This window comes from Sinocyclocheilus grahami, unplaced genomic scaffold, assembly GCF_001515645.1.
Source record: "Sinocyclocheilus grahami isolate Dianchi unplaced genomic scaffold, SAMN03320097.WGS_v1.1 scaffold588.1, whole genome shotgun sequence".
Classification (NCBI taxonomy): domain Eukaryota; kingdom Metazoa; phylum Chordata; class Actinopteri; order Cypriniformes; family Cyprinidae; genus Sinocyclocheilus; species Sinocyclocheilus grahami.
In genome coordinates, this window is record NW_015505767.1 from 506,723 (window position 1) to 533,426 (window position 26,704).

The window sequence follows — 26,704 nt, forward strand, 5'->3', positions numbered from 1 at the left end:
CGCACGTTGTTAAATGCTCACAGTAAAACTGTTTCTGGCAACGTCTCTGGGGCTTCAATAACATTTAAAAGTATAATATATATATAGTATATATATATATATATATATATATTTGTTTTATTAAATAAAATTCATGCTGGTTTTATCTGGCCAGAGGAGAACTGGCCCCTCCGACTGAGCTTGGTTCTCCCAAGTTTTTTTTTCTCTATTTCTGTCACTGGTGGAGTTTTGCCTTTGGCTTGCTTAGTTGGGGACGCTTAATTTCTGGCAATATTGTCGGCTTGATTGCACAGACTCTATTGGAAGAGAGCTGAACTAGATGATGACCTCGCTGTATTATTGTCAAACTACCGGTATTTTCCTGCTTGACACTGTAAAGCTGCTTTGACACAATCAGTACTGTATAAAGCGCTATATAAATAAAGGTGACTTGACTTGTCTTGACTACTAAATAAATCTTTTTTTTTAAAGAAATTTAAAATATATATTATTTAGATGTAATGTTTGTATTCACTTTGTTAAATATGAGTCATGCCACTGAATGACAGAAGACAATTACAAATAAATAAAATAAAACTTCTGATACTTCTGAAAAACCTTCTGAAAACTTCTGAAAAATATGTTTCCAATATGATTCCAAAAAAAAAAAAAAAAATTTTAATCAGACATTTAGACCACATATGGATGTTTATAAACATCAGACTCCATGTTGTTTTTTCCTAAACGGATTGGAGTCAGATCTGATTCTTTCTGCTTGTCTGAACAAAGCCTTAAAATCCCACTGTGACGAGACGAGGGCTGCAGATAATGATTCCCATGCTGACTCTTGGAAAGAGGGGCTACTATACAGAGCAACGGCTGATTGACAGATTTATTAGTTAATCAATTTGTTCATTTGCTTTAGAGTCCATCAGAGAGAGGCTACGGAGGTGTGTCAAATGGAATGAGAGCTACACAGTTCAATCTGGAAATCGGAATGAAGGATTAGTCCATACCCATAAATTCAATCCCAAGAGACTCTGCCAGTGCAAAGAGTTGATAATGAAGAGCAAAACAAAAACAGAGAGAGAGAGAGGAAAAACAAGATTTAAGAGAGCGATATCCCACCATACACAGAAACACATATGGGCATTTTGAAAGTCACACTGTGGACACTTCATGCAGATACTATAATGTGAAAGAAAGCAAGTGCTTAGATCATGCAGGTTAGAGCACGTCTGAAATATGGGTTTCTAGATGACAAACCTGGATTAATGGGTAAGTGATGATTATAATTGTGAGTACTAAAGAAGAATTATAATTAAAATGATCAAACTAGCATCTCGCACCAAACTAGTAGTTTATTTAGGTATTTATTGCATGGATTAGGATCTGAGATTTTAAAAACGAGCAGCTAGGTTAGTAGATTCGATTTGATGAATTAATGTCATTGTGGGGCAAAGTCACTGTTAGACACTTTAATTCATGTTATTCTACGGCAGTTATTTCAACTCTGTCATTAATATAATTATTGTTATTCTACAAACAAAACAACAACAAGTATGCAAGAATGCAAGTAAATTGATATACATTCCAGTGGTCATTAAACTACACAATTGAAATATCTCTGATGTGTCTTACCTGTGGGGCACACAGACGGCTGATATTATTCATAAAACATTTTGGTACATTTTTATGTTAATTGTTAATATCAAGATGCTATTTACACTCTGGGACGTGTATATTAGTAAAACATGCTCTTTGCAACAAATATTATGATTAGCCAAAGCAACTTAGATATTATTATACTCAAATTTGCCTGTATCTTCAGTCTGGTTTGAGTGTGCATTCAGATACTTGTGAATAGAGAAAGCAATCATAGCGGCTTTAAATGAGGAGTTCTGAGTGTCATAACTGGTGGTATACTGTAGCTGATAATGCTATCAAAATATGTTTTTACACAAAGGACCCTGGGTTCAGGATAATCCGATTATCTGAATTAATGGATGAACGACAAGCACTTTTCTGGCAAAGCTCACGTGACTAATACTAGCTGCAGGAAATTCCCACTGTTGCCATGACAACGGAATTTTACAGGCCTGATAGAGGTGGAACCGATGAACAATCCTCAGGTAGAGATAAGCTACTGCTTTTTAAAAATACTTTTATTTTTTACTTTATAATGCAAAAAAATTAAATAAAAACACTGTAACACTTTACAATAAGGTTCATGCTATTGCTAGTATGGTAAAAAGCAGCTTGGATATTCCTGAAGATTTCTCCTTTCATGTTCCACAAAAGAAAAAGTGAGTCAGTATTACTTTTCAGTGAACTATCCCACAGTAACAGCTCTGAATTTTTTTTTTTTTTTTTTATAAAAATCAATCAATCGATCAATATTTTTTTTCTGTCAGTTATTCCAGGGCCTGCAGTCTTAAAGCCCCTGGGCTGTCACAGTGCTCCTGCCAGAGGTCAGCTACCGTTTTAGCTCTCTACTATGACTCTAATTGGTCGTGCGATTACAATTCTCTCAACAGCAAGTTGAATAGAAAGTGACAGAAAATCACTTTCTCTCGGAGACGACAGCTCTGAGGACACGTCTGCCTTCATGCACAACCTGCACACTGGAATTTACAGCTGGGCTTTGCATGTAGAAATGGCATCTTGTCAGATGTTCTTCTCTGCGTTGTAATACTCCTATCATGCGCTAGGATGGGGGATGCCTTCATTTCTCTTTCACCCATGGCGCCAAAGCCATTTTTTCCTTAAGCTGCTTGTATCTACACGCACCTATTAGGCTACATTTATACGATTTACATTTCAGTCACTGCACTGTTTCAACATCTTATGTTGACAGACGCTAATTTCCAGGCCTCCCAAAATGAACAGTGCTACAAAGTACAGAAAGGAAGCCTGGCTGTTGACAGTGGAAAAGCTAACAATCCACACATGTAAAGACTTGATCCACTGTCCTGATATAGGTAACAATTCAGCTCGATAAATCATGACATAACATGCCACAGGTTATAGCGCAAGTGTCATATTATAATTTTTCTTGTTTTGCACCGCTTTGAGTGTTTTTAATAACACCTAATGAATTATTCCATTTATACAGAGAGGAAATCTATTCCGTTCTACATGCAACTGTGTGCACTTTCCGTCCACGGATAGTTTTGTTAACATCAATCTTTCGTGTTCTACCTCCTGTCTTTTTATTAACTAATAAATATATGTTGAGATTAAGGCCATGGTAAAATGTAAACAGCGGCAGCATAGCAATGCTCTCTAGAGCACAAAGACCTGATTATATGCACTATGTGGACACAAGCAGGAGCCAATAGCTCACAGGCATGAGCTGTCAGGTGTAGTGATCCCTGTGTCTCCCTCTAATTTAGGTGTTTTTCTGCAGTTGATGGACATGTGCGGTGGAGACGCTGAACTGTAGCCTTATACGGTTAAAATGTGTCACCTCGGGGAAGTGGAGCTTTTTAATTTCCCAGCATAATTAAGGGGTGGATTTTTTAACTGTGGGGTGTGCAGAGGATTTGTGACAGGATTGTTTGAGGGAGACAATGCCGGTACATTGCACAGTGCTCTTGTTTTACACTACACACACTTGTGAAATTACAGAACGGTGTATTGTATGCAAATTGCTACAAGTGATAAAATAAACAGGGCAAGCTTCCTTACAAAAATTAGCCTTTTTTTTTTTTTTTTTTACTTTGCTGAGAACTACTGTACAGAAAACTGAGGCTGTCAAAATCATATCAAATGAAATAGGCTGTAAAAGTTGAAAACTAATTACGAAATTGCAGAACTCAATTATTTGAAATACATTACAGTTCGATAGAAAAATGATTTACATAGAGTTTGGTGGAAAAATTATTTACATATTTATGCATTTGGAACATACTTTTATGCAAAGCGACTTTGCATTCAAGGAATACAGCTTTATACAGTTCATATATTCCCTGAAAATCAAACCCAGGACCTTGGTGTTGCTATCGCTATGCCCCACTGGTTGAATCACAGAAACTAGCATTCATGTTTTGGCTGATAACTGATAAATGGCTGACGTTAAAATTGTACAATACACTAAATTGTAATAAAACGACAAAAAATTATTTTGGCTTTAAATGCTATAATTTAAGCATCACAATATTACAATGTACACCATGAAAAATGGATATTCATTTTGAGATTTGCTAAAGATTATCAGTGTTTAAGATTAACTTTAAGAGTCGAAATATCTCATTTTTAATTAAAATGTCTAACTAAATTCAACCATCTACACAAAAAAAATCTGAAAAAATGAGTGTGGCAATACGAGCCAATATATATCCAATATTAACAGATACTCACAAATAAAAATAAAAAAATTCTAATGATAACCAATAACCAATATGGCACTGATATATTGTTCATCCTTAATAAGACATTTTTATGGACATTTAATATATGTGTGTATATATATATATATTAGTGCCCATTTTGTGATTGCACGTTTTTTATATTTAAATAATTATTAGCTGTCCATTCACATTTTTGTAACATTATTTTCTCGCTGGACAATCTATAACATGTGCTTATGGTTAGTAAATTGACAGTAACTATATTTCTGTTGTATATGTTATGGAATGATGCAGCATTTAATTAGGTATGTTTATTGCCGTTATGATTATATATAAATTATGGTTCACTTTATTAAAGAACATGCATTCATACTTCAAAACATGCATCTCTGATCATGTTATGATATAATGTAATGTAGAATCGATTAAACAATGATGCAGGGGGTGAATGACATACTGGACCAAATAAAACTAATTAATTGTTAAAAAAAAAAACTGATTCAGTTAGAACAATAAGTCGATTATTAACCATTACAGAACAACATTCCACATCTTCAGTTCCAGCATGCAAACAAGACAGAGACAGACAGACAGAAGAAGAAATGGACGTACGGTAGAAACTGGCCATAACGTAGGTTTGACAGCGATCACCAGTAAAGTCATTTGGACACCTGATGGAAGGAGACAAAACCATAGAAAGAAAGAGAAAGGGAGAGAGTGTCGAGCAGAGAGAAAAGATGCAAGTGAAAGAGGAGAGGGTGAAAGCAAAAGAGAGAGAGGGGGAAAAGAAAGCAGAGAGAACATTAGGACAACAGCACAATGATGTACAGCAGAAGCAGAGGATCCCACTGGAGGCACCACTGTGTCTATTTCAGGACAGACTTAAGCCAGCAAGCCTTGGGAGGTGGAAGGAGGCAAGGGAGAGACAACAGTGGTAACCCAGTGACAGCTGGTCCTCTGTTTGCGGCTGTGCATCTCAAGTCAACATACTTTTATTAGGTTTGGGCATGTATAACTTCAGGGGCTCTGTCTGCAAACACCGCTGGCCGAAGTATCCGTCCGGACATCTGGGGGAAGGAGAGGTGGAAAAGATGACACAGATATACAACAAACACACACACACACACACATCACACACAGAGGAATTTATGCACAGCGAGGTCAGAAACACAGCTGCACAATCATTCGAATGCCAGTCCGATTCTTCAAGCCATCGTTTGTTTAGCATTTTTGTTTTCTAAATATCCATAAACCATTATAAAAACAAGATTTTACTGTCTAATATTTTTACCGTCTAATATTTAAAGATTTTTTTTTGTTGGAAATTTATCTTCAGTTTTTTTTTAAGATATCTCTTATTCTCAATAAGACTGCATTTATTTGATCAAAAATACAATTCAAACAGTAATATTGTGAAATATTATTACAATTTAAAATAACTGTTTTCTATTTGAATATATTTTAAAATGCTATGTATTCCTGTGATGGCAAAGCCTGCATTTTCTGAAATTTTCAGTGTGTTATAAAAACAAGATTTTACTGTCTAATATTTTTACCGTCTAATATTTAAAGATTTTTTTTTGTTGGAAATTTATCTTCAGTTTTTTTTAAGATATCTCTTATTCTCAATAAGACTGCATTTATTTGATCAAAAATACAATTCAAACAGTAATATTGTGAAATATTATTACAATTTAAAATAACTGTTTTCTATTTGAATATATTTTAAAATGCTATGTATTCCTGTGATGGCAAAGCCTGCATTTTCTGAAATTTTCAGTGTCACGGGGTCCTGATGATTAGAAATCATTCTAATATGCTGATTTGGTGCCTGAGATTCATTATTATTATCAAACTTGAAAAAAATTGCTTGATTTTTTTTTTCAGGATTCTTTGATGAACAGAAAGTAAAAACAAAAAGGCATTTATTTTAAATAGACTTTTTTGGGGGGGGCAATGTAAAAGTCCTCACTGTCACTTTTGATCAAATGAATGTGTCCTTGCTGAAAAACAGTAGTAATTTATTTAAAAATAAATAAATAAATGGAGCTGACCCCAAACATTTGAATGGTAGTGTTCAGGACAGACATTTATGCATTTGGCAAACGCTTTTATCCAAAGCAACTTACAGTGCATTGCATTCAAGGAACACATTTACATTATATCAGTTCTTGTTTTCCCTGGGACTCAAACCCACAACTTTGGACTTGATAGCACCATGCTCTACTCATTGAGCTACAGGAAAGGCTGTGTATAGTGTTTATCTATTTAATTTTCCTACCACATTGGCAAGTTGTTTTACTCTTGTTTTAAGCAGAAACCGCTATGATTAGAAACAATGTTATACTGCTGGAGAGCACCAGAGGGATTGAGCGGCGTGTGTGCACACGTGTATCTCTCAGGAGAGGACCTCTGGGATTTCAACTCCTCAACTTCATTCATTCCTTTCTCCAAATGAAGAACAGATCCTGTTATGTCTGTCTATGTTCATTATTTGCCTAAAGCGTACAGTTTCTGACTTGTCCTCGTGTCTTTACCTTGAAGAAACGCGGTAATGTGGTGACATTTTCGAAGTGTGGCCTAACTTTGATATACTAGTCAAAACTCTGGACTTTTGATATGATCTTCAAAACACCTTGTGCTTTTATATTTCCTTACAAATCCAAATATTTTACAAAAATTTTTTTTTAATTATTTATTTATTATTAATAATGCCTTTATTAAGGTTCTAAAATGTGTATAATAAAGCCGTTATTGATAAAACAATATAGGTGTATCCAAATTTGTTGATCATCAACCTCAGGAAGTTTTTTTGTTCATTTCATATAGAGGTTTCCCATTTTAGCTGCCTAAACAAAATTTGAAAATTGAAAAAAAGGCCAAAAAAAAGGATTTTGTGAATTTCAAGCAATGAAGTCATCATTAATTATACATTAAATAATAATAATAATAATGTGATGTGATGTATCCAAACTTTTGACTGGTAGTGCAGTTCAAGTGTATTAATGATCTCTTAATATTTACAGTTAGAAACACCTGCTCCATTCTCCCATTTGCTTTATTTCTCATGCATCTTTCCATCATTCCCTTTTCTTCACATGCTGTCATGCTGTTTCCTCCAGTCTTTCCCCTTCCCAACCCCCTGAGCACATCCTCCTCAGCAGTGTTCGAATTGAGGGGGGGGGGGTTCCCGGACCTCCCATAAGCATTAAGGGACCCCCCATAACACCCCAAAAATATACTTGAAAAGTATATTAAAAATAAGTTTAATAAAAAAATAAAACTTATTTTTTTATTGAAAAATAAGTTTTATTTTTCAATAAAACTTTCATACTTAAAGTGAAATTTCGATTGCTGTATTAAATTAGACCTGGTTATGTTACATGATATTTTATTTTTACGCGTTTTTACAGCGTTGCTCATTATAACCAATCACACACGATTCTGTTGAGCTTAGGAATGCAGCAGCCAATCAGAGGCGTTCAGATCAGTCATCGCTGAAACCCTAGAGTTTGTTCAGACAGAAACTCGTGAATTCCCTCATCATAAGCAACAAAGTGCAGATGTACATACGATGTAAGTTAGAGATTCATTTATCACACCGTGTATGGACAGCTTTATTGATTATGAGAGGAGTTATGAGTGCTTAAACAATAGCTAGACTGAATGCTCATTTAGAGTGTGTTCTTTCACTGCATGATTCAGTATAATACAATGTATTTAGAATGTTCCCAAAATGCAAGATATGAGGGCAGAAAATGCATATATTTATATAATTTCATATACACTCTTAAAAATAAAGGTGCTTCAAAAGGTTCTTCAAGCGATGCCATAGAAGAACCATTTTTGGTTCCACAAAGAACCATTCAGTCAAAGGTTCTTTAAAGAACCATCTCTTTCTTACCTTTTTATAATCTGAAGAACCTTTTTTCACCACAAAGAACCTTTTGTGAAACAGAAAGGTTCTTCAGATGTTAAAGGTTCTTTATGGAACCCTTTAGACAAAAAGGTTCTTCTATGGCATCGTGAAGCACCTTTATTTTTAAGAGTGTAGTTGATCAATATCACACAAAGAGTGCAATTTTTTCGCAAAAATCACAAATGTGATATTGATTTTATACCGCAGTTCAATACACAAGAATTTAATATTAAGACACTTACGTTTTAGACACAATATTTCCTGTTTTTGCTCAATTTCGCCAACAAATATAATTCCAATTTGGTCTCTGAGCAACATGATGCTGTTTTGTTCCTGAATGAATCGACCGTTTAAATTATTTGGTTCAATCGCAATGACTCACTTAACAGTGACTTGCTATATATATACTTTTTATATATATATTTTAAATAATTTCAAATATTAGTATTCAACGTTTTAAGATTATAATATCAAAACATTATTTATGCATTTGTAACTGCCGGTTAGAGCATTCATGCCTTGCATTAAACAGTGTATGCATCTAATGCCACTTTAGATGCAGCTTCTGTGTTTCCTCTGCATTGCATGCATTTTGTTGATAATGATTTTATTTGCTTGGTAACTGCCCCAAATGGCTTATTATAATTTTTTGATATTTATTAAATATAATAATAATTTGAAAATATTTGATTAAATATAAGACACACTTCTAGAAAACAAATGGCTTTAAAAAGGTAAAAATGCCCATAAAGGGTAAAAATCATTTTAAACTTGCTGGAAAAGTTTAATTTCTGTCACTGCTGTGAACTAACCACCACACAGAGTCAGCTGTCCATGACAGTCCTAAGCGCAACACACTCAGCAAAATATCATCTGATTATCAATCTTTATCGATAAAATCCCAGAAAATATAGAGATACAATTTTTTGTCAACATCGCACACCCCTAGGCTAGATATTTAATAATTTTTTGCTTAGTGATTTTTTGGTACACCTAATTCACTGATCATAGTAAAATCATCTTTTATCTTAGAATTAGGTTTTCTCAACGATAACGAGGACTAGACAAAAAAATAAAAATAAATTACAAAAATTGCATCGTACGTATGTATATAAAGTTTTATTTTATTTTATTTATTAATTTTTTTTTGTGTGAAGGGGGTGGGGGTGGGGTTTGGTTAGGGGGACCCCCAAGAGCTTTGACACAATTCCAACACTGCTCCTCAGCTCTGGACATGCATTTTTCATTGCCTCTCTTTCCCTGTCTTTCACTCTCACTCTCTCTCTCGCTCTCTCACTGGCAGCAGGAGCCGATAGACTCTGTTTAATGAAAATCTACAAAGACGATGAGAGAGAAACAGAAAGAGCACATTTTTGCCAGAACTGGGCTGTAGAAGTAAACCTGAAGAAGACAAACATCATGATATTCCAAACAAGCCTAGACGTCAGGAACACAGATACCAGTTCCTAGAATCCAGCTCCAGGTGGCCAAACCGTATATCGCAGAACACAGCACATGTACTGAAGCTGAACCATTACCACACTGGGAAGATTCAAAATTGCAATGAGCCACATAGAACAGAAACAACCAAAAAATACATGGCTATCTTTGTAGTCTAGAAAAAAAAAATTTAAAACATTTTTCATACAGTGAATGTTCTGTTAAACCAATGAATGTAATTTTTAAAAGACAGATCGGGTAGAAAGTTCCAAGTTAACAACAGCCATTTACATTTACAGTGCAATACACTGTGTAATAGAAAGCACTGCAAACACAAAAAATAAAGCCTAAAATTAGCTCCCTCAGTCCGCTAGTTATAACATCTAATCCTGTTTTAAACACACATCAGTCTCTAACCAGCACAGCAGGCAAATCACACACGAATTTATACAGATCCTCAAAAAGCTCAAATGCATCTATACTATATTTGCTGAGCCTTTATGCTTTGTCATTCTGCTAATTAACCAAAAAATACATGGCTATCTTTGTAGTCTAGAAAAAAAAAATTTAAAACATTTTTCATACAGTAAATGTTCTGTTAAACCAATGAATGTAATTTTTAAAAGACAGATCGGGTAGAAAGTTCCAAGTTAACAACAGCCATTTACATTTACAGTGCAATACACTGTGTAATAGAAAGCACTGCAAACACAAAAAATAAAGCCTAAAATTAGCTCCCTCAGTCCGCTAGTTATAACATCTAATCCTGTTTTAAACACACATCAGTCTCTAACCAGCACAGCAGGCAAATCACACACGAATTTATACAGATCCTCAAAAAGCTCAAATGCATCTATACTATATTTGCTGAGCCTTTATGCTTTGTCATTCTGCTAATCTGTTTTCGTTATCTAACTACTCAAGTCTATTCTTTAAAGCTTTACTGTAAGGCTGTAGCTGACGTTTCACTGGGTAAAGCTCCCATAAGTCATGTGAAGGGCTCTGAGAGAGAAAAAGATAAAAGGGTCTTTCTTCTGCGCCCTGTTGCCCTCGATCAGGTCGCTGTAACTCTGTAAAATGAGAGACTGAAAGAGTCCATTCTGACCCAGAAGGCTTTGCATCACTTCTATCCTGCTGGTGAATCTGTCCGAATGAATCAAAGAATGTAGAATTTATCCAGCACACACACTTCATACCTAAATGACATTCTCATAGAAATAAAACCCGATCTCTTGATTGTCATTGTGTTGCATAATGAAGGATGCATCTGGTCTGAAGAAAAAGTACTGCTGTTATAAAAAAAATAAAAAAAACAGTTTCGAAGCAGCTGTTTTCATGCAATAATATTTGGAAAGTTTAATGGCACTTTCCACGAACAGAGTACACAAAAGTGCCTGAAGCACTTAGAAATTTAAGTTTTCGTTTTTTCAACAAATGGACAGTGAAAGGAGGCACTTAACTTGTTGATCGTCAACCTCAGGAGGTCAAACTAAATTTTATATGAGCGATTTTATTTTCTGTTCATTTTATATGAGGTTTGGCATTTTTGCAGCTCTGTGACATGTAAAATAAAGTTTAAAATCCAGATTTTGTAGCTACATTAAATACAAAATTAATAACATTCAATAAAAAAAAAAAAATACAAGAATGGGGTACGGGGTTGCAAGTTTAGCTTAAATTAAGCTATAATACAGAGCAGGCTAGCTAAGATTCAGTGATAAACTTATATTTTCAATTACACTCTTAAAAATAAAGGTGCTTCACGATGCCATAGAATAACCTTTCTGTCTAAATGGTTCCATAAAGAACCTTTAACATCTGTTTCACAAAAGGTTCTTTGTGGTGAAAGAAGGTTCTTCAGATTACAAAAAGCTAAGAAAGAGATGGTTCTTTAAAGAGCCTTTGACTGAATGGTTCTTTGTGGAACCAAAAATGGTTCTTCTATGGCATCGCTTGAAGAACCTTTATTTTTAAGAGTATACTTACAGAAAAAATATTTGCTATTTTTTTTTTCTTACAAAACATGTAGGATTAAAGGTTGAGCTTGATGAATGCAGTCAACAAAAATGTTTGTTAACATGTAAAATATAATAAGATGATTTACTTGTTTTATCTTTATGCTGTAGAAAGAGACCAAATAATGTTCTTCTTAGCTTCCAAAAATGCAAGGAATATTATGGAATATTTTAAAGAATGTATTTCTAAACATTCCACAGGTAAATGTGTCTGTTCATTAAAATTGGTTAATAATTAAGATAGCTTTTTTTATACAATAAACTGAACATCAGTTCAACAGGTTATATCAAAATTAAAACATTGTTGTATTGATTTGAATTGCTTGAGTTGAACAGGTCAAGACCTCCGAGGCAGGACAGGCCAAAATAACCATTATAAGAAGGCACTTAAAGATCTGATTTGTTTAAAATTAGCTAAAGTTCTAGGTTAATAATAATAATTTAATTACCAATATGCACTGTGTTCAAGAGAACATGGAGTAAAATGCACATATTATAGTAAAATGGCCACTAAACTCAATGACCTGCAGTCTTCAGATCAGAACTTGTCCTTGATGTTCAGCACGAGTAGGTATCAGGGGCCCTGAAAAAGCAGTGCCGGATAGCAGTCTGGGGCCCCCTCAGTGGCGGGCCATGAATCTCCTCTGGCATTTCTCTCTCCTCCTCAGTTTTGTCATCTGTCCCAGTCTTATGTAAACATGACAGGGGTGTCGATGTGGAGCTGCTGTAACTTGGCAGGCCGTAAAATAGCCCCCACCCACCATCATCCCAGCAAGAAAATAATTATGTCCTGGGTCATTTATTACCTCTTCCTTCACTCCATATGTGTGTGTAACTTTGTATTTCAAAGAAAAAGGCAGGCATAAATATGAGGCAGCTTGTATGGCTGGACTTGTCTGACTGGTGAGTAATTCCTATGGAAGTCTGGCCTATATTGAATGAGATAGCTTCAGGCCAACAATTCCCAGCGGCCTTGACTGCATTATCCGACTTTTCTGGATCTGTGCCTCACCGAAGAGTGAATTAGCTGCAGCAATTGAGTTATCGCTCCTTCCAATTTGTACACAACTTATTGAATGGCTGTTGCAGCCATGTCTTGGCCGTTTGCTTGCTGTGCAGTATTCCAGGGATGCACACGTGCAGACGCGCACACCGTGCAGCTGGGCTGAAAATACCAGCAGGTGCACTCATAACATGGCGCAACATGCGATCTGAAATTGATTTAAAAAAAAAGCACCTTACAGTTCATTGCCATAAGAAACCATCACATAAATAGCTTCTTATAACGCACAAACACAAACTTATTTGTTATCTCGCCCTTCGCAGCTACTTAATCGCCTTGGTCTTGTTTTGATAATGCGGGTGAAAATTTTTTTTTTTCCGGCCCATAACAAGACGTCCTGAGCATCCCTGATTTAAAAGTGTCTTCGTTTGCTTGCTGTGCAGTATTCCAGGGACACACACGTGCAGACGCGCACACCGTGCAGCTGGGCTGAAAATACCAGCAGGTGCATTCATAACATGGCGCAACATGCGATCTGAAATTGATTTAAAAAAAAGCACCTTACAGTTCATTGCCATAAGAAACCATCACATAAATAGCTTCTTATAACGCACAAACACAAACTTATTTGTTATCTCGCCCTTCGCAGCTACTTAATCGCCTTGGTCTTGTTTTGATAATGCGGGTGAAAATATTTTTTCCGGCCCATAACAAGACGTCCTGAGCATCCCTGATTTAATTCCATCAGTTTGATATAATTACAAAATAAAGAAATAAATATTAAATTACATCAATTTTTAAACAAATTATGTCCTTCAATTGTGCTGTCATTTCCACCACAACAAACCATTTTGCTTACAAACGGAAATTTTTTATTACGTATCATGTCCAAGCTGTAATTTTGGTAAATTATGCAAGAAGTATGAAATAATTTTTCCCTAGGATCCATAAAATGCTAACTCTGAAATTAGCTAGATGAAGAGCTCAGCTATTTTATTCCAAAATTTTGTCGAACACAATAGATCATTTGAGATGTGGTGGAAAAGATATTTGATTGCAAAATAAAATAAAATAAATAAGCATAATTTCCTTGATGAATGTAAATACACTGTTGAACAGTTTCTTTTTGCTTTTTTTGTATTATTAATGTGCACAGGACCTAAAGTGCCCATAGTTTAAGAAAGAGCAAATATGCAGAATCCCATTGATTTGAATAAGGTTGGGATTGGTGTAATCAACAAGAGAGTGTGACTGAGAGAGAAAGAAGGTGAAGAACAATGTGATCCACCAGGAGTGTAAATAGACTGACACGTGTGAAAAGGCTCGGGAGAGAAACTCACTTGCAGGATAGCCGATTTATACCATGTATGTAGTAACAGTCGCCGCCATTCACGCAGTATGCCTTCTCTGACTCGTTGCATCTTCTGGCATGACCCGAACCCGGAGATAACGTTGTGGTTACTGCAGAAAACAAAGACACAAACATTTTAAACATCAGCATGCCACCCAAAAAAAAACAAAAGACAGAGCTTTCAGTGAGTGCAAACAATAAAGAGAACAGCCACGTGGTTGCACAAGAACCGAAAACACACATGCCAGCTTCTCAGATAACATTCATTACATGTTACTGATAATTATATCACATTTCAGCTCATGTCCCATTCCCTACAATAACAGTCATTCACTAGAACAATGACTCCTTGGTTTTCATTGCAAATCTCTCTGTACATCTTTGCTGCTCTGCTAAGGTTCGAGACGTTCGATAAGCAAAGATAAATATTTCAGCCCCACACACACCACCTGCTCCGTCTGATTCACAGGTCTGGAATGGATCCGTAATCCTGCCGCATTATCGGAGCAACGTTCAACATGTTTTGGGAATACTGCACCTCAGGGGTAAGAAAAAATGAGAGGCCTGGAGAAAATGATACATTGTGAAATCACATTACGGCCATACTGACAGCAATTTGTTTACCTATGGTACCAGTTCAAAGGGTGTACATTGGGGCGCAATCAAATTTGTAATCAAAAGCAGAAATGAGAAGACTGATAGGGCAAACTGCTTCCCACTGCCACATTATTCACATACCTATGCTGTTTGTCACCGCTGTTAAACTGAACATGTCTACAAACACTCATGTCATCACCACCCAAATTATGCTTTTTCAAACATGCAATGGTTTCTGTTTAGCACAGCACAGTGGAACATCTTTGTCATGCTGAAACTTGCGTTCAAAGCAAATGTTTAGAAGGAACATGCTTATTTAATCTCGCTAATCACAACGAAAAAGACAAATGTGTCTCCTTTAGCAATTTTTAAGGCATCTATTTACCACATCAAGCCCACCGTTATTTATGTAATCAAAGACATATTGTGATATCCAAACTAATGTTGTTAGAGTTGCTGGTTAGCATGGCTCAGCTCGCCCCTGCTGGTCCATCCCGTTTCTTCACCATTAGGGAGCAAAAAAAGCATCTTTCTGCAATGACAGCCATTCAAAAGTAGTCGTGTATTCTTGTATTATTTTTGGTGCATTTATTTATTTATTCAAGCAGCATACTATATTATATATAAAGGGTCAATAAGGTCAATTTATGCTGCCCATAAATAATATATAAAATTGCAATACCATTTAAAAGTTTAGAGGCAGTACATTTATTAATATTTTTGTTCAGCAAGGGTGCACCAAACTGATCAAAAGTGACAGTAGTCTTTATGTCTTATTCATAATGTTACAAAAGATTTCTTTTCCAAATAAATGCTGTTTTTTTCTATTCATTAAAGAATCATGAAAAAAGTAACACAAAAATATTAAGTAGTACAACTATTTTACGTTTTGATAATAATAGAAATGTATCTCGAGCAGCAAATCAGCATATGAGAATGATTTCTGAAGGATCATGTGACACTGAAGACTGGAGTAATGATGCTGAAAATTCAGCTTTGCATCACAGAAATAAATTGTGTTTTAAAATATATTCAAATAGAAGAGTTATTTTAAACTGTAATAATATTTCACAATGTTAATGTTTTTACTGTATTTTTGATCAAACATATGCAGCCTTGGTGAGAATAAGAAACTTCTTTCAGAAATATAAAAAAAAGAGAGATTTCTCCTCATAATGTAGGTCGCATATGTGCCATTTTGATCCCACCGACTATTACCATTACAGGTATATTTACTGTAAATGTGTTTCCTATCCATTAATACACACTGCGGGACAAGTAGAAATTATGGTCTGAGGTAACTGACAGCATGCCACACATATGGTACATCAATCTAAGATAGAAAACAACCAGGAATATTTGTTTTACTTAAGTCTGGATTCATGTTTGAGACCCTCCACTGCAGACCACCAACCAAACGTTTATTCTTCTCAGAGATACGTGAACATGTCATTTTAACAAGTATGTTGAATCAGTAGACTAAACATGAGGGTGCAGAACCTTAAACATTTCTTATCCCTTTTTTTAACATATCATTTATTTGTGTAAAATTTCACATAATCCCAAAACTTCCTTCTTTTTAGGTTGAAATTAGATTGTGAATGCCAGATTTTCAATTCAGTGTCAGACTTCTCTCTTATTTCATGAGACATAATGCTTCTTATACAATGATCACAAATACATGAGGCAACATTCATAATGATACAGTACAACAATATACAGTAAGAAATACTATTAGTAATAATAATACTAAAGTAATATTGTGAAATATTATTACAATTTAAAATAACATCATTTTTTTCTATTTTTAATATATTTTTAAAATGTAATTTACTTCTGTAATGGCAAAGATGAATTTTCAGCAGCCATTACTCCAGTCTTCAGTGTCCAGATCCTTCAGAAATCATTCTAATATGTTGATTTGGTGCTCAGGAAACATTTATTATTATTATTATTATTACAGTTGTTTTTGTGGAAATCATGGTACATTTTTCAGAATTCTTTGAAGAACAGAAATTTCAAAATAACAGAATTTTTTATTATACTTTTTTCTTACAATGTAGTCACTTTTGATCAATTTAATACATCCTTGCAGAATAAAAGTATTCATTTCATTAAAAAAAAAAAACAAGAAAAAAGTAACTGACCTCACATTTTTAAATGGTACTGTAAGATATCTTAAAGAACAAAAACGTAATGGCTAAATTTATTATTATACATATATATATTTAAAATCTTTGCATTCAGACATGATTGAAGAGTGTTCCGAATTGAAAGAAAAGTGTTAAAATGAGTCACAGTCAAACATTTGCAGGGAATAGTCTTCAGCATAGCCTCAGACAACATAGGCTGGAAATTCAGCTGAGAACAAAACGTGCCATCTTGTTCTTCCTCTCTTTCTCTCTGCAAATGAAAAAATCCAGCAGTCCAGAGCTGCAGATTTCCAACCAAGAACAGCTCATCGTAGGACCCCGGCAACCCCGTACATACAAGTGTTGAACACCCGGCTGTAGTCAGGCCAAGAAATGTGAAATGTTAGCAGATGTGGAAGTGCACTCTATGTGTATCGGGGCCCTCCCTGATATCAAACATGATCTAGGGGTATTAATGTTACCACATCAAATCGCATAAGTGAAATCAGAGCACTGCTAAGGTTTGAATTTCAGGGACAGAGAGTTTTTGAACTTTCATGTTCATGAATGTGCATGTCTAGTCAGGTTGTGTATTAATGTATAAGTAATAATCACATTGTGTGGCTCTGCAACCCTAGACAGCTTACAGAACATCTTGTGCCAGTTTGTTGTGCAGTGTGGAAAATCAGAAACATTTGGTTGTGGTGGTCTTGCATAACTTGAGTGTACATCAGCTGTTTACTGAGCTAAGTTTATTTACTTGTTTTTATTTACAGTTTTTTGCAGAAACCGTCCTCAAATGTTGAGGTCTTTGTTATAAAAATGTAAAACTCTCCCATTATTTGTATTCATTTTAAATATTTATATTTACTTTTTGCTTTTCAATATGTGCAGTTTCTTCACCACTAGCATTACAACAACAAAAAAAAGAACCATAACAAAATTGACTGTTTTCAAACAGGTTTCCAGAACACATCTTCCATTGTTAGGCCAAACAGACAGTCCCGTCCCAAACACATGCCATTGGTCAAGAGATTTTACAGAACATCTTGTGCAAGTTTGTTGAAATTGAATACAGGTGTGGAAAATCATTAACATTTGGTTGTGGGCTATGTTCACTCAGCTAACAAGTTTATCTACTAACTTTTAATTATAGATGTTTTTCGCAGTAACTGTCCTCAAATGCTGGCATCTTTGTTATAAAATGCATACTTTTTCCACTTAAATTTAATTCATATTATATATGTATTTATTATTTTTACGTATTTGCCTTTTCATAAGTGTAATTTCTACGCTACTAGCATCAGTAAACAGAATTGTTACAATATTAACTGTTTTCAAACAGGTTTCCAGAACAAGTCTGCCACTGGCTGAACAAACAGACAGTTCCGCCCCCCAAACACAAGGTTTTTTTTTCTGTCTGGATATAACAGATCTGAATACCACATCTCTAAGAAAACTCAGCCATCCTGCAGCATCTTTAAATGTTTATATTTCGAAATTCACTCAGCTGTGTGGCATTCAAGTGGAAGAGCGGAAACAACAGTAATATCCAACTATAATAACACTCCTTTCAACAACATGGATACGGGCAGGCTGGGATCCAGCCGGCTGCTGAAAGGCACACGTTCCATGCCACCCATGAGAATTTTAGCACATCTCAGTGTCTGCTTACCTCACTAGAGCACTAATGACACAGCACACTCAACAAAACTCAGCTACCTTGGATGGAAAGATGGAGCCCGTAGACATTAAATCAGCGTTCCTCTGAGAGCTGCCCTCAGAGCCTCATAAAGACCACAGAGGCTCGAACATCCAGCTCAGCCTTTAAAACATGTGCACACTCTCCTAGAGCTTCAGGAGCAGGCACGTTTTTGCATTCCTTACCATCGACTCTGTTTTTCCCCTTGAGGGTGAACACGGGTGCACTGCAAACCTGGTTATATTAAAATGATATTCAATTCATGAATTTTGCCGTGCATGATGCAAAAGCAAGCAAGCGTTCCGGCGCATGCAAAACATGCTGAAATTGCAAAGCTGTATATTATTCATTTAAATTTCCTCCTTGTTTTATGCATTACAAAAATTTGGACTTTTCCAAACGGAAAGTTTCCAAGCACTCATTGACAGTCAGATTAAAAACAGAGTTATGCCAATGTTTCCAAAGCTGCAGGAAGACTTGCGTGTCAGCAGCATGTGGGGTAATTCTGCCAATGTCTGTCATGTTTATGCCTCTGGTCTAGTGATACACTTCAAAAATCTCCCTCCATCAGTAATTGAGCTCTGACAGCTACTAGCCTGTACAATATTCCCTCATGTTTCTGAGGCTCCCATCAGCTGTCTGCTGGAGATCTGGGAAAACTCGACAAATACCTGCAGAAGCAGCATGTGCCAGGGAGATGAGGTGGAGGGGGGACGTGTGAGGCAGAGTGAGTGAGAGAGAATGGGTTGGGAGTTTGGGGGGAATGTGGTTTCAGAACATTACCTGGAGAAAACTATCCGTTAGCATTCCTATTTATCTCAAAGCAAGTTGCTCGCCCAGTAGAGACGGCATGCTGCCATATTTGTTGCACAAGACCACAAAACATTTGAGCCAATTATTTGAGCTGTAAATGTCATGTGACCAATCACTATGGAGCTGCAGGAAAAATGCTTCATGACAATACTGACTGGCTAATGACGTCACACAAACAGTCATAAGCACTATGGACTATGAAAACATCCATTTTACGTAAAAAAGTATAATTTAATATTAAATACAATATATACAGTACATGCTATGAATAAAAGCCTTTGTTGAATGCACAAATGTAAATGTAAATAAAATGTTAATACTTCCATGTATATGTGAATGCAAAAAATAATAAAACTAGTTTATCAGGCTGGTCTTAGCTGGTCAGGCTAGGAAATCAGCTCGACCAATTTAAACCAGCTAAGACCAGCCAACTAGCATAGGTTGGCTTTAGCTGTTTTTTTCAGCAGGGTAATAAACCCTTTACAAATACATCTTTAGAAAATAAGAAAAAAAGATCTGCTGAGTAGAAAACATGTCAGTTTCTTTGGAGTAATGTTGCAAAGATAAAGCAGACTTAGGCTAGCCATGTTACAGTTCACGCTAAATGATCAACAAAGCATTCCAAGCTAACAAGGTCGGTTTAACTACAGCCCATGACAATTGCTGCTTATCCAATCTCACACTGACCGTTTTTTTATATATTCAGCTACAGTGCCAGGTCACTTTCCAAGCCTCATGCTCACTAGCCAGGTTACGTTTCTATTCCTGACATGCTAAAGGCCAAGTTCTTCAAGTTCTTAATGGCAAGCACTAAGCAACTTTCACTACAGCTCCCGTGAGAGGTCACTTTCTCCTCTGAAAACCCAAGGGTTTGGCCAGCGAGCTTAGCCCTGAGTTTGATTAATCCTTCATGGCCAAGCAACTGAAAAGAGGGCTTGGGTGGGGGCAAAACGGGGCCATCTGGAAGGCTTCATAAACATGTCTATCTTTCTGCACTCTCCAAAGGGTTCTAGGAAAGTCATAAAAAATGAAAGGAGAGGTCCCTTTGCTGAGAGTGTTTTATTTTTTTTCTTCTGGAGACACATTCACCAAGTCCAAATGAGTAATTTCATAAACGTAGGGACATCTGACAGGTGGCCGCAGCATCTTGTTGCCTTTCTATTAATTGTCAGGCTAAACCCTCATGTTCTGTTTGTGGTCTCAGAGACTTCATAGCTTAATAGCTGAAAAGATTTCCTTAACAGTAGAATATCAAGTTGATGACTTTCCAAATCTTGTTAATCTGATTATAAACATAATTTCGACTTGATGGCATGCTTCAAATGTTACAATACTTATTCAAGGAGTCTTAGAGATCCCACATATAAAACATTTGAGTTTAAATATTGTACTTTAAATGGATAAATTACATTTCTGAGTGCATGTGGTACAATTTGTCAAATGGGTCTTGGTCATATTAAAATAAGTTAATTACAAAACTATTATTATTTTACATGTTAATCACTGGAGACTCGGGGACCCCAAACAAAAAACAACAAAGTCAACTCAACAGAACATTTGGGCTATTTGAGGGGTGAAAACAAATAATATCTGCTAGTTCATATTACATCCACATTTCTGGTACGCCCTGTGGTAGCTTGAGCTAAAGAAAAAGTTCAAAAAGCTCCAGCGGCTGACAAATTATGCTTGAGAGATCATGATAGTGAAGCCATGATCAACCCCCTATGCCAGCACACTGTCTCACCCCCCTCTTGCTAGAGACGTCTCTTGTTACAGCTGGGAGCAGAATCCCATCACTGCACAACAGGTCAATTTATACAGCATGCAGTCTTACAGCTTTTGAGTGCTTTCCATTATGCAAAACCATTATGTGCATCCCTTTTGTTTAAAGGGGCTGCCAAAGCCTTTCAGAGAGGTCTTCTAAATTTCACATTTATATGTGCACCGCTGCATTTATTAAAAGCCTCTAAACAAAATCATATGGCCCTGAGCAAGTAAAGAAAAAACTGCTATCACACTATCAGTTTTGTAGCAACAGCTTTGGTGCACTGCAGGGCACAAGAGTTCAGATGTCAGTGGTGTTTTGATTGTGTCGCAGACTGGCGCTGAACTGTGGAACTGATGTTATTTTATCTGTAGGCAAGTATGCATGTTTTGTGTGCTCAAGACCAAGAGTGCAAATTCACAAAAATTATAATAATAATAAATAAATAAAAAGTCATATAAAAACACGAACACAAGTTTAAGATTTCTCCATATTTTGAATGACTGAATGGTATATTTAACAAGTTAACCTGTAGATACAACTATTTCATATTAAAGGGGTCATATGATGCGATTTCAAGTTTTCCTTTCTCTTTGGAGTGTTACAAGCTGATTGTGCATAGATAAGATCCCTGAAGTTGCAAAGACTAAAGTCTCAAAACAAAAGAGAGACTCTGCCACGCCCCCCTAAAATGGCTTGTTCTAACACGCCCCCACATATCTACCTCACTATGTGGAAATATTTGCATAATGCCACCCAAATGTTCACGCAAAGAAAGAAGACGTGGTTTCAGTAACCGCAGTTAGTGTTGAAGCAGCCATGTCAGGGAGACGCTGTGTGTTTCTAGGTGAAAGCAAAAGCACTTTATTTGGCCTTCTGAAAGTAGATGCATTTAGGAATCTTTAAGATTACTTACAACAGAACAGCAATGCATTTTATGGACGACCGTTTCGTGAACCTAGGAGAGGAGGTAATTCTGACTTTGCTATGACAATCTGGCGCTTCTGAAACAGCTGTTTTGTTATTAGTTTAAGCATTTGCTATTGCTATATAGAGTTCTGCAAAAATATATTACACGTGCACCGGCACACAACAAATAACGCATGCAGGGCAGAATTAGGCAAATATCCTCTAATCATAAAGATACAAAAAAGGGCGATTAAATTCTGGAAACATCTGAAGCTCAGTGACCCCCAATCATATCATTATAAAGCCCTGCAATACCAAGAGATGAGCAAAGAAAGCAAGCCCCTCCCTCAGCTGATCCAGAGCTTCAGTCCTGATGCTTCACTAACATCTACTGCTGCTCTGCATCACAGCATCAGAATCAGTCAGATTACTGCACAGATCAAACAGAGCTACATCACTCACTGGCAAACCCAAACACAACAGCAGAGTAAAGTGCAATGCTATCTGGCCCTAAAGAGAGAGTACAGTACGGCAGAGTATCTGTACACAGTGTCAGATAAGAAACTGAGAAGCACGTTGACCAGATACAGACTCAGCGGACACAAGCTGATGATAGAGACGGGCAGACACAGAAAAACATGGCTGCCACCGGAGCAGAGACTGTGTTCACACTGTGATCTGAATCAGATGGAAACAGAACTGCACTTCCTAACAGAATGCCCCAAATACACAGATATGTGTTCTATGATAAAGTACAGCAGATCCATCAGACGTTTAAAACTCTTTCAGACCAGGAGAAAGTGCCGTATCTGTTAGGAGAACAGAAGAACTGCTGTGTGTTTGCTGCTCAATATGTGTCTGCCTGTCACCACAGAAGAGAACACACTCAGCCTGCCCTGATCTGATGTTTCCAGCACAGCTACATTATATTAGGCCAGATTACTCTATTATATTACTTAGATCTATATTCTGCTTCTGTAAATATGTCTAATCCCTTATTTTATTTTTATTTCTAGTTTATATACTTATACATTAGTAATTAATTTTACACTACATGTTTAATACTTTTTATATATTATTATTATATTATTATTTTTCTTTCTGTTAATACATGTGTACTATTTGTGAGCAGTCCAGCTGCAATTGCTTTGGCAATACAAATGTATAATTTTTGTCATGCCAATAAAGCACTCTTGAATTGAAATTGAAATTGAGAGCGAGAGAGCGCGCGAGAGAGAGAGAGCGAGAGAGCAAGAGAGTGCGCGCGCGCGAGAGAGAGAGAGAGAGAGAGAGAGAGAGAGAGAGAGAGAGAGAGAGAGAGAGAGAGAGAGAGGGGTATATTGAGTTACACTGAATATTGAGAGGTTTTCCTCTATTAGGTGAACTCTTATTAAGCACACACGACTCTGTTCCCCTTTCGGGCTTGAACTGATGTCTTTACATTTATTTTGAATGATGAAGCTCGCAATTATGGTAAGGGGCATTATACTGTACATCCGACGAGTGCTTGCGGTGTTCGGCCAATCACAATGCACTGGGTCAGCTGGCCAATCAGAGCAGACTGCGCTTGTCGGAAGGAGGGACTTTGTAGAAAACGAAGCGTTTGAGAGAGGCGGGGCATAGAGGACCTACAATAATGTACAGTATTTGAAAAATAATGGGTTTTTTGAACATTAAAGCATGTCAACATATTCTGTTACACAAAATACACAAAATAATGATCTTTTAAAAAGCATCATATGACCCCTTTAAAGTCCACACAAGCTAACATATAATCCCTTTAGATAACATATAATCCTATGTGCTATTTTACGTAATTCCCTTTCAAGTGTGTTCTTGTGCAGTAAAACAAATGTGTGGTGAAAGTAGAATACAGCTGTGGTGTGGGTGCATTCTTCAGTGCTTTAAGACCTTCAGTGCAGACTTGAGACTCTTCATGTTTGCATTAACGACGACGCACACCAGCAACAAAAGACAAGTCTGTTAGGAAACAGAGCTTTCCCTGAAGCGTGATTGCTATAGTGATCTGGTATTTGGATGTTTACTTAAACCCTTGTAAAAAGTGACATTGGACCAGTCGGTGGAAAAAAAGTCCAGTTCTTAGAATAAAAACTCAATATTTACTGACTCTTCCATGACAACTTCACAAGCATGAGAACAAGCAGGTAAGACATTTACATACAGTATTTGCATACTACATACTTAGAAGTTCAAAGGGAGCTTACTGAAAGCATGAGTCACGTGTCAAAGTTTTTCCAGTCACTGTTTAGGCAGAAGGCCAAATCTAAAATGCATTTCATTCAAAGAAACTCAAAAAACCCTGTCATGAAGCCTTCGTTGAGGGTACTCTTTAACCTCAGTCCACCATAACAGAAAAAAAGAATAAAAGCAAGAATAACAGAAGCCTAGCGTGATCTCTTTCTGTATTTTTTCCTTTTCATTAACAGGCCTTTATTTTTCTCCTCTATTGCCTGCTTCCTGCTGCATAGCTGATGTGTCTGGTCTTGTCCTCCACATTCATTTCACAGACAACTCTGTGAAATCAAAGAGCGCTATTGCTTGCGATTGCACAACAGGACTCATGTGTAAACAAGCAAGACTCAGGTCACTTACCCAGAGGGTGTGGGGTGCTGCTGGGCGACGTGAGGGCAAGGGTGCTCGTCGGGCTGGAGGTAGGCTCGGAGGAGGCAGTGCCAGGGGCAAGAGTGGGAAAATATGAGGGGAACCATCGGAAAGATGACACGGGAGTGCCGTGCGTCCATACAGCATCATCCGAGCGGAGCCCCTCCTCCTCATCCTCTCCCTTGAGGAGATCCAGCCAGTCGGGTTCCCTGCTGTGGCCGGCTCCTTGAATCAGAGCCCGGCAGAGCAGCAGCAAACAGGCTCCAAGTCCCAGAAGCAAGAGCAGAAAAGCGGGCACAAGGAGCAGGGCTCTTCCTCCACATGTACCCCTGCAGCAGGGCCTTGGAGGACGACATGGGGTCGGCTGCGGTGGAGGGAAACACTCCACTCCGGCCCCCGACACGAGCCCAACACTTTCCCCCTGATAAAGAGACACCAGAAGGACAGGCAGCGAATAGACAGACACATCTGGGTCCATCGGAGGCTCGTCCAAATCCTGCTCAATATCTCCCAGCTTGCACTTCCTCTGCAAGCGCTCATAGGGCTAACGTGTCTGGTACGAAATCTCCATTACACACTTCTCAAACTGCCCTGCACACACATACCACAAATCCAGTTGTCAGGTTTCACACAAGGCCGCCCTCGCACACTACCGGGCGTGAAATTGCGGCATTGTGGTCCTTGCGGCGAGCTAGATGTAGGGTGTCAGATTTGGGGTTTCAGATCTGGGACGACCTCACCCAGTAACAGCAGCACCAGCCTTCTGCCCACAGCTCTGATGGTCATAGCCAGCTGCAGCAAATCCTCCCCGCTGGAGCACACCCACATATATACCAGCATCCAGTCTGATGGGGAAAACAGAGGGGCTCTCCCCACCCAAACACACTTAATGAAGTAATGAATACTGTGGGCAAGACCACCAGCAACATGTGGCATGGGGGGAGTTGGAGGGACAGCTGTGGTAGATGACTACAAAGGGTAGCACCTTTAAAAGAAGCAAGCAGAAATGGGAAATATATGTATTCCTTATGTGACCAGAGAAAGTGCATCAAACACAGCACATGGGCCTAAAGAATCTGACCCTAGAGTCAAAGTTCACACACGGCTCCTAATGGCCAACGCTTCATAATCCAAAACATGCTCCCTGGTGCATACAAAACTCACTTACAGGACACATACCTCATACTAATCAAATTAGGGGTCATTAATTTGGTCCCCCAGTCTTGGATATTTGATAATATTCTTGCACAAGAATTCCACAAATTAAATAAATGAATAAATAAATATTGTCCAGGTCACATTTTACCCAAAAATAAACTGGGTAAAAAAATAAATAATAATAATTATATTTAATAGTATAGTACTTTAATAAATTACACAAAATGAAGCCTAATTTAAAAATATAAACTGTTTGCATTATTTTCATAATTAAGACATTCAAAATAGATTTTTCCAAATTCTTTTTATGCGGTATTATGATTCAGTTAGAAAAAAAGGTTTTTGTTACACTTTATTTTAAGGTGCTCATGTTAAATTGCAATTATACAATGAAGTGCTGAGTAATATTAATTAACAGCATTGAAGTACTAACTACATGGTTAGAGTTAGGATTAGGGTTCGGTTTAGGGTTTGTTGCTTACAATTATGCAGTTTATTTAATATTTTATATTAATAATTATTATATTATTACTATTGTATAGATGTAACGTGTAACAAGGATTCTGCAAAAAAATGTGTTACCAAAAATGTTATATGGTAGAATACTAAAGGGTCAGGTATATGTATAATTATTATAAAATAATATCAAAATGCAAAAATTTATTAAATAAATAAATGTAGCTACATTTTCTACAGGCAAATCAGGAATGCACAATATATTATGACCATACTGGTATTTTTATATTTAAATGTTTTGAAATAAAGTGTATGTATAGATAACTACATATCTTGAAATAATGTTGTGATGCCTAAATTCAGTTCTTTGCATGTGTTTTATATTCAAATGAAAATAACGACCAGCTTAATGTTATTGCCCAGAATTATTAATCAGCAAATCCCTAAGCAAAAATATATTATCTTATTTCTTTCACATGTCAGATAAAATA

The 26,704-nt window shown here is 36.8% G+C and overlaps 1 protein-coding gene across 4 annotated transcripts in view; it reads right to left on the reverse strand.

Annotated features, from left to right (window-relative positions):
• Positions 1 to 26,704, reverse strand: part of LOC107557058 (pro-neuregulin-2, membrane-bound isoform-like) — a 93,735-nt gene that overhangs the window by 12,099 nt on the left and 54,932 nt on the right. For 3 of the 4 annotated variants that reach the window (XM_016240363.1, XM_016240361.1, XM_016240364.1), the window contains exons 4-5: positions 14,049 to 14,169; positions 5,322 to 5,398 (exon numbers count right to left, since the gene is read on the reverse strand). In XM_016240363.1, coding sequence (XP_016095849.1) covers positions 5,322 to 5,398; positions 14,049 to 14,169 — 198 coding nt within the window. Of the gene's footprint in view, positions 1 to 995; positions 1,020 to 4,943; positions 5,003 to 5,321; positions 5,399 to 14,048; positions 14,170 to 26,704 lie in introns of all 4 variants that reach the window. The other variant, XM_016240360.1, reaches the window with a different exon arrangement.